Source organism: Temnothorax curvispinosus, unplaced genomic scaffold, assembly GCF_003070985.1.
Source record: "Temnothorax curvispinosus isolate PA1 unplaced genomic scaffold, ASM307098v1 QBEX01015053.1, whole genome shotgun sequence".
Classification (NCBI taxonomy): domain Eukaryota; kingdom Metazoa; phylum Arthropoda; class Insecta; order Hymenoptera; family Formicidae; genus Temnothorax; species Temnothorax curvispinosus.
The window spans coordinates 7,292-16,981 of record NW_020224833.1 but is presented as its reverse complement, the minus strand read 5'-3'; the positions used below and the strand labels follow the sequence as shown (position 1 = coordinate 16,981).

At 36.0% G+C, this 9,690-nt stretch overlaps 1 protein-coding gene across 1 annotated transcript in view; it reads right to left on the bottom strand.

Annotated features, from left to right (window-relative positions):
* LOC112465303 (phosphoribosylformylglycinamidine synthase-like) overlaps window positions 1–7,212 on the bottom strand; it is a gene marked incomplete at its 5' end in the record, with an annotated part of 25,983 nt that extends 18,771 nt beyond the window's left edge. The window contains one exon of the mRNA XM_025032808.1: window positions 6,943–7,212. Within this exon, the coding sequence (XP_024888576.1) occupies window positions 6,943–7,212 (270 nt within the window). The remainder of the gene's footprint in view (window positions 1–6,942) is intronic.
* Between the last annotated feature and the right edge of the window lie 2,478 nt (window positions 7,213–9,690).

Below are 9,690 nucleotides of genomic sequence, written 5' to 3'. Positions count from 1 at the left end.
GAGACCGGAAAGCGAGCACACCAGGAAGAGAGGGAGAGAGAGGAGAGAGGAGATGGGGGGGAAAAAGGAGGGAGAGAGAGAGGGAGAGAGAGAGAGAGAGAGAGAGAGAGAGAGAGAGAGAGAGAGAGAGAGAGAGAGAGACTAGACAGAGAGAGAGAGAGAGAGAGAGAGAGAGAGAGAGAGAGACTAGACAGAGAGCTCAGAACTAGAGAAATAAGAGAGGAATATCACGGAAACATTGAAGAGGAAGGAATGGCTGACTATTAGATGCATATACAACTATATCAAGAGAATAGGCAAAATTATATAAAAGAAGAGAACTAGAAACATTATGGATTCAGCAACGCTGTGCTATATAACCTCAAGGAGAGGTTAAAGGCACATACTTTCCCTCACCCGAGGGATACAACCTCTAAAAAAAAAAAAAAAACATCGCGTTTGCGCGTAACACCGTCGTCTCTCATTGTTAAATACTACAATCATTTAATTCCGAATTTCGGTCGCGTCACGCAAGGATCGAAGTGCCACGAAATTAGAATGTAGGTGTCACAAGAGGCGAAATATCAGCGGGTCGGAGATATGTAGTGACAGTCGTAACCGTTACTATGTTTACGCTAGCGTTACTTCTGTAGTAACTTACGATAATTCACTCATTTACGCGGAGTAACTTATCGTAAATTACTACAAAATCCTATTTACGCGGAGGATTACCGTAAGTTACTACAGAAATAACGCTCGCGTAAACGTAGTATATGTGTATATAATATTTGTGATCATCAATATATCATATAATATATACACTTCTCACAAAAATTAAAGAAACAACTAAATTTTTCTTAAAAAATAGGCAAAATTTAAGCAGCCGTAACTTTGTTAAGAATGAACGAAATTTAAATTTAAAAAAAAGATTTTAAAGCTTGAAATCTCTACTTTCGAAACGTTACTATTATTTTTTAGTTTCTGTGAGTTTGGTAATTTTTACATATAGAAAACTACGAGCTGAACAAAATAAAAAATTTTCCTTTCACTTTGTGGGCCTGTGTGCACAAAACAAACCTGCAAAAATTTTCGATTTCCTAACGTGAAAGCTTGAAGTTTTCCTTGCAAAATCTTTTTTTAAAAATGTTTCTACATTTTTTGTTACTGAGTTATCGCGGAATGAATAAGAAATGAGCATTTTGACTTTGATTGCTCATAACTCCCTTAAAAAGCATCGTATCGCAATTCAAAACAGATTCTTAAAGCTAAAACTTTGCTTTAATGAACAATATAATTGCCAAATTTTTTTTAAATAACATGTAGACATGATACAAATAGATGAAAATAATGTAAAAATTAGCGATTTTTCCCTTTTTCATTTTGACTAGAAAAAATTGTGCAGAACAACAACACAAATTTATTCTTTACGTTTTTTTTTGTACTTTTAAGTGCCCTGCATTTACAAAAAATTTGCCAAATAACTGTAAGATTTTTTTCATTGTGGCCACTATGGTTTTATGGAGCAAAACGTACAAAAGATTGTCAAATTGCTTAAGGTAGTCCTTTCGTCGACACATCTAGTCAAGTAATAATCAGCCATGAGGTAATTGAAAACAAACATATTGACAAACATTACACAACATCCCAATATAACATGATTTTACACGCACGATTTAATCGTATTTAATTATTTACTAATTAAAAAAATATCACAATAGTAGTGCGGTTGGACTTGATTTAGGTTAGGTCAGGCATGACAGTACGGGCTGCGTTCGAAAGCATCATTCGGGTGTGCTCTCTTCTCCTTCTAACTTACTAAGATAGAAGGAAAGGAGAGTGTGCTTGTGTGCGCTCGGGTGATGTTTCCGAACGCAGCCACGAGTAAAGCAATATGCAATTGGATCCATTACTTATTTAACCTCATATATCAGAGCAAAACATTCGGGACCGCAGGGGGGAGTGATCCGCGCAATTCCTTGGGCCCAACGCACCCACGGCATACCGAGTTCAATACATCGCGGACATACACACACAGTTACACATACGCACAGACATACATATAATCAAGAGAGGGACTTTGGCCAGTCTTTCCTCTCTTGATTGACTCAGATGTGTCTTCCGTTGTACGAGGTAAAGAAGGATTTTATAAAGTAGAAGAAAACATAAGGAATCATTACGCTATATAGCCCAAAAAGAAAAATTGAACGAGAAAAAAAAGGATTATACAAAGTAGAAGAAAACCACAGATCAAGACCAAACTACGCTATATAGCCCAAAGGCGGGGCTGAAGGCGTCAATAACTCCAACCGGAGTTAACAACCACCAAAAAAAAAAGCAAAACATTCGGCAAGCCCTTATTTTCAAGGTACGTACGAAATCCGGAAACTTCAGGGAATATTTTAAGACATGAATAATATATTCATCTGATCGCTAAGTACATGTATTATTCGTTGAAAACCTCGGCCGTAGCGATTTGCATCATTCTATCTTTCTCGTTCATTAGATGTAAACAAGGATAGAATGACAATAGCACGCTCCGCGAACGCACATTTAGAATAACTTTTATTTCTTGTAAAGTGTCGGTAACCTCACCTGATTTTTCGCACACATGCCCCTTATTACTGTATATTTAACATATCAAATTTAGGTACCTATCTAATACTTATTCTCACGAAAGGACTATCTTAACCCTTAAATGCCACACCTCTCAAGAATCTCGTAAATGACATGAGAGGTCTAAAAGACCCCAGCATGAAAAATGCCTTACTCATTGATTTTTTATCTTTAGTTATGAAAATTTTTTCAATGTTGTTCAAGGCTTAGAAAAGAAAATAAAATGCTTATATTGTTAAAATTTCAATTTCAACATAGTATAAAAAATTAAGTAAACTGAGTACTGCTAAGTGTACAAACGGATAGGTCAATCACTCAACTATCATCAATGGGAGCATGAGCTCCATTTTTGGCAAGAACATTTGAAAATATATCATTGTAAAGGGTCTGGGGTCCGTTGGACCCCAGGGGGCATTTAAGGGTTAAGCGAGGGTACGTAAAATTGTGTTTTGGGAACTGTTAGGGGAACGAAAAAATCTTACATATTCTTACGTATTTTGAGTTGTAGAATCCGAAAATGGCCATAAAAAATTATGTCTATAGCGGAGAAAACATAGAAAATGAAGGAAAATGCGGAAAAACATGAAATTGTTTAAACTCCCAGACGTAATTTTTTTACGTTTTCTTACTTGTTTAATTATGTAAGTAAAAGACAAAGAATTTTCAAAGGCTTATAAGTGAATTATTTATTTATAAATCACAATTTTATGTAAATTTTAAAAACTATAAGATTTATAATATTTATATACATCACATATATTTATTCGTGGCAATAATTACAATAATTTAATCTTCATCACTATTCCCGTCAATAATTGGGTCAATTTTTCCAATTTCAAAAATCTTTGTTAAGATTTCTGCTGTTCTTACTATTCTTACTAAACACCAGGCATGTAAAAGAATAATCGCAGAAACTTGTAAACAATAATCAATAGTCCTAATAAGTCCATTCGCACATTCACACGCAAAATTCCAGTGTACCCAACAGAATTAGATTTATATTGGACATAGCACTTGTATATTTTTTTATTGATATGCCGGGATCTAATTTGAAACTTCAGTAATTCAAAATTCTCTCTTAAATAACTAAGACCTTGTACACATTTTTGGGATGAATTTGGTCGCCGAGTAGTCAACAAAAAGCATTTAAATAAATAAGGTTTATTCAAGACTTTAAGTAAAGAATAGGAAAAGATCCCTCTCTCGAAACACAATCACCCACTTAATCGAGTCAATGCCACGTCGTTACGCAGCAGTCATCATTTCTAAGGGTACCAAATATTAAATATTACTATCAGTTTTTTTAATATTTTCTAGTGATTCAATTAATTTCTGTGATTTGAAGTAACTTGAAGTTGGCCCGATATTTATGATCATACGTTTTTTGTTTTTTGTTAAATAAAGAAATAATTATATTTTTTATCATTAACAACTGTTAGAAAAGAGCAATTTCTACTTTATCGATATCGATCTCTATACTCTCTGAACCCTATACGGTCGGTATTCGCATTAACTGGATAGAGCTTCCACTAGATGACTTTCCCTTTTTTTTACTTCACTTTTTCTTTGATACTCGCTGTAACAAGTAAGCTCAGCTCGCAAATAATAAACTGAAATCTTTTTATGAACCATAATCTGGCTGTGTCAATTCCTTTCTGCGTACCACTTAACAACATTTATTCATAGTAAAATATGTTATTCTCTAAGTGGTGATCGTGGCGCAGAGATTTGGATTTTATACTAGTATTTTCAAACAAATGTAGTACATATACACATGTACGCACACCTCTTCAAATCACACGTAGCAGTGCCCAAGTGCTACGTGTAGAAGAAAAACGAAATTTAAAATGTGGTCAGCTGGACTCGAACCCGAGTCGTCGCAGTTACAAGTCTGGCACCTTTGCCATGACCAAACTGCCATTCCACTGACTTTTCTGGCCAAATCCCATATAAGGTTTCCAATGGGAACCAGTTTTTTCTCTAAATACAGAGAGGTTCACATGGTTCACATATACTCTCGGTGGGTTGTCATCACCTTCCAAGAAATAGCGATCGAATAAAAACCGACAATTTTTGGTTTTCAGATTTGAACTCAGATCTCTCAGGCCCATTCAAGCTCATTAGACCAGTACACATTTTTCTATGCCACAATCACCACTCCAAGAATATAAAACCACTTATTCTCTAAGTATGGTTAAAGTTAATCATTTTTTTGGTTTTTTTTTCCTAAACCTAAAATATGGGAAAAAATCTGCCTGGCCCAAAACTTTTAATCGTGACTGTATGTGGCAGATTTCCTAACCTCAAAATTGCCTCAGAACAAAATTTTTAGCACTTTATAACTTTTACTCTACTTGAGAGCGATTTTAACTTCCACATTCGTGTTTTACGCACCAAAATACACAATATTGAAGTTTTAACCAAATTGGTGAGAAAACCACTTTCCTTCAAATTTACTGTCGGCGGTGTCCAATCGCGCGGTGTTTAATCGTGTGGTGTCCAATTATGCGGTGTCCAATCGAGCAGCGTCCAATTATTACGTGTCTAAACGGAGGTTACCCGTTTTAGTCCAGTCATTTTAGACGAAAATATGGCTTCTGTGCAAAAAAATTAGATCCTACTTTTTTTAATCGCTTTATTTCATTGTTTTAAATAACATATTAAAAATAGAGAACGATATCGGCAGGGCTAAAAAAGTTATTCAAGATAAAAGGTCACGAAAATCAGTTTTTTGCGAAAATCTTGTTTTGTATGGCTCGGAGGTCAATTAAGGTGGTTACAAAAAAAGAAAGATCATGAAATTTTCTACAAAAATGGTTCTATTCATTTTTCACGTACGATAAACCGTTTGCGAAATACAAAGTGACGAATGTGTACGTCGAGCGTTGTATCCATTTCCGCACTACATCTGAGGTAAGATACAAGGCGCGTAAAGCTAACTTTACACTAAAATTTATTTTGCTAATAATAATTACATAACAATACTAATAACGATAAAAAAAGTAGGATCTGATTTTTTTGCACAGAAAACCTAAAATGACTTGACTATTTGGGGGCCGCTAAATCCCTCTTATCTTGCTAGACTCTTTGCGTTTCAGACTTTGCATCATTATCTCCGCTCGTAAAATACGGTGACAAAAAATAAAAACCCTTTTATTATATAATTCTAATATTATATATATAATATTATATAAAATATTATATATTATATAATTTTAAACTTACTCCAAACTTGATCGGTTCACGTATTTACCGTATTCACCGTTATTCACCGTTATTCACCGTTATTAAAATTCAATAATCTAAGTATCTCTCAACTCGTCGGCTTACGTATAGACACACTGTCTCTCGCTGCAGATACACTTACAATTAGCGCGAGATAAAAAACGCGTCACCGATTTCAGTAACGCACAACGTCCAATAGATGCGTGCGCCGCGGGAATTACGCCGAAGATTAGTGGCTTGAGATACGTATATGCGCTCTCTGGCGCTTGGCCCAAGAATATTGTAACGCGATTGGTGAATCGGCAGAGAGATGCTGCCTCGACCTGCAATAACCGGCAGTCATTCAGAGGCCTAAAATAAAGTCGTTCCATCTATCAAAACGTGTTTGGCTTGCATCACCCGTATCCCTTTCCTTGCCCTCATATCCTGTCAGATATTTCCCCGTGCAAAGAATGTCATAAAAACTGACTTATAAAAAGTCAACTTATAAAAATTTCTTAATAATAATTTCGAAATAAATAGACAACTTATAGAAAAATTATAATATAATCAGAGAGAAACCTGAGAGCGGCCATCGGTTGATGCTGTCCCCTAATAGCTCCCGCACATGGGACGCGGAAGCGCTTGCCGCGTGACAATTAAGCAGGAGCGACGCGGTAGCTAATCAAAGTTTGATCGAGTTTAACTTTTTCTGCGCGGCGGAATATTTGGTTGGCTATGGCACCAACTTCCATCGCGCGGCAAGAGTTACCGCATTTCGTGTGCAGAAGTTATAAGAAAGTGCAACTCAACTATGTCCGTTTCGTTCGGTAACGGTACATTGTTCGTGTCCGTGCTATATGGTTCATGTCCGAACTACTCAGATGAAAGATAGTCAAGATGATTGTTCATCCTTATCTAATTCATTTATTCATCTCATTTGACTCTCATCTCGACTATCTTCCATCTGAGTAATTCGAACACGGACACGAACCATGTACCGTTACTGAGCAAAACAGACGCAACCGTTGAGTTGCACTTTCTCAAGAGACAGGCCAAAAATGCGACTTCCGCCGGCTTCAGAAAGAACAAAGGGACGTGGCCGCTATCAGGTTTCTCTTTGTTATAATTAATAATAAGTCTTACCTTCTTAGCTAGATTTGCATCTATAGTTCCTAATCCCCCACTGAACATTATAGGCTTGATCCATTCTCGCCTAACCCCTGCATCATCCGTCGCTCCATAAGAACGTACGAAACCAGATATTACAGGCTCTCCAAATTTGTTTCCATAATTAGAAGCACCGTTGCTGGCTTCGATTATTATTTCTAACGGCGATGCTAAGTTACCGGGATAAACTTTATCTTTTTCTTCCCATGGCAAATCATAACCTGAAAAATATAAACAATTGGCACACTGCAGAGAATAATAAAATAACAATGAGTGCGTTTAAGAGACGCAACCGTTGAGTGAGCGCTCAGTGATTCTTAATACGATTGATTCTTGCCTTTGGTTCTTCTCCGGATCTAAAGGCCGAACACATAGAAAAACTTAAGCAATAAGACGTTAACAGTAAACAAATCATCCAATGACAATCAAAAACTTAAGACAAAACGTAAGCAGTAGCGAATCCATACCGTTGATTTCCTTACTTCTTTTCTTACGTCTTACTGCTTAAGTTTTCCTATGTGCCCGGGCCTTAAGTGTAAAAACCAATCATAATAAAAAGTCATTGAATGCTCACTAAGCTGCTTTTTCTCCTGAACGCAGCCAATGACTACGTTTACACAGTCCAATTTACGCTGAAGGGAGCTTTCCAGCAAACGACACAAATCGACACAAATGTCGTTTTGTCTTTGTTACTCATTGCCAAAAAAGAAAGATAGAACGATACTTATGTCGGCTTGTGTCCGCGCTTGCTGGAAAGCTTCCGATGTAATAACTTCGTCGTAAAAGAGCGTTTATGTGGCATTTAACATCAGTAGTTATAACATCAATGTTATAACTTCGGCGTAAATCGAGCCGTGTAAACGTAATCGTAATCAGTGGCCCCTATTTATAGTCGAAACTTATTTTGAAGACCGCCTTAAGTTTGGTCTTAAGGGGATCCTATAGTGGCAGTAATTACCGACATTTAGTTAAAACCTAACCACTTTTAATTGGCTTTACGGAATTGCAAAAATTTGGTCTAGAATTAAAGTACGCACAAAAATCTAGAGGGCTAGATCGGTTTTAACTTCCAAAACGAAAAAAAAATTAAAAATTTGGGCACATAGAGCTGTCACTAATGACAATTTGGTTATACAAAAATACTGCAGTTTATGAAAATCTAGCCCTCTAGGGAAAACATTGAAGAACAATATCGTGCAATTACAACTACGATAGAAGTCTAGAAAAAAAGTGTCAGTGTTTTAACTTTTATACATGCGGAATGACAAGAAGAGCAGTATGGCGTGTAGCGAGCTCGATGACGCAGCAATCGAAACAAGGACAGATGCCTCTCGTTAGACAAGGGCAAATATAGGCCGGTAATATAGAAAATGATAGAAAACGAATTAGAACGGAATTAAAAATGTTCGACATTATCGACGTCGAGGAAGTTCGGCCTTCGCTATAGGATCCTCTTAAGGCGTCCTCTAGATTTATAGTCGATAAATGAGACAAAACTTGAGAAAAAACTCAAAACATGACTTATCGAAGATAAACTTATTTCAGAACGTCTTGACATGTTTCATAAACGTATCTTATTTGGCATAAGCATGTACTTAAGCTTATGTTATTAGATATGATTTCATATTAGTCAATTAAAACGATCTTATTTGACGTACACGTTAGCAAATAAGACGCGTACGTACATATATATGCTGTCTTGTAAAAGTTAAAGAGAACAAAAAAGTGATCTGTAGCGCAATTTGTATTGTAGGAAAATTGTGCTAAAATATTAGTTGAATTGAGTCCATTATTATGATAGACGTTGATTTTATACCTTGATGGTGTCTAGAAATATTAATTATTCACGAAAGCAATAACAACAAAATAAATTTTGGTAAATTTTATACTCGTATTCAGCAATCCCTAACATTTTAAAAAATAATTAAATTAAATATGTTCTTCTCACACACAAAAAAGATTAGACACTAAAAGGATTAATTAATATTTAATCTAAATATATCATAATAAAAATTATAATAGCAATTAAAGTTTTTGGAAGTGGTGGACAAACCAGTTTATATTTTTAATGCAAACTTTACTTCAAATTTTTATATTTGTTGTCAGTCATCAGAGGATTTTTTCTGCAGATATTTGAAGACTGGTAGATAATGGATTTTCTCATGATTGAGCGCATACACGATTCTCTCTATTTAGATACTAACTTTTTGAATTTTGTTACACTAAGACTTTACTGAGTATGGCGATCTCTCTGATAATGAAGTTTTTAACAAGGCAAGAATTAAGATTATGCAATATAATTATAATTAAATTATCGTTTGGGAATATTATATATAACATTAACATAATTATTTTTTAAGGTAATTATGAAGAAGAGGGGCTGTTAGAAAGTGCGTACAAGAATTCGGAGCGCGACACATGTGCGACACATGTGCGACGGATGGCACGCACGGAATTCCAGAGCGCGAAGCGTAAACAAGGAGTGGGGGGCGAAAAAGCCTCGATCGCAATGCGCGACCGAATAGATAAGTCAGTCGTTCACAATATCCGAAAACGAGCGGACATATCACGGAGTCAGCGTGTTAGAAACGGGCAATAAGAATCGTGAAGAGATTGAGTATACGAACATTGTGGAAGTAAGTGGCAATTCGGTAGAATGCTCACAGATAGCATCGGTATTACAGTTCCCTAGTTATCTTTAACGTTCAGTGTTTCGCGAGCGCT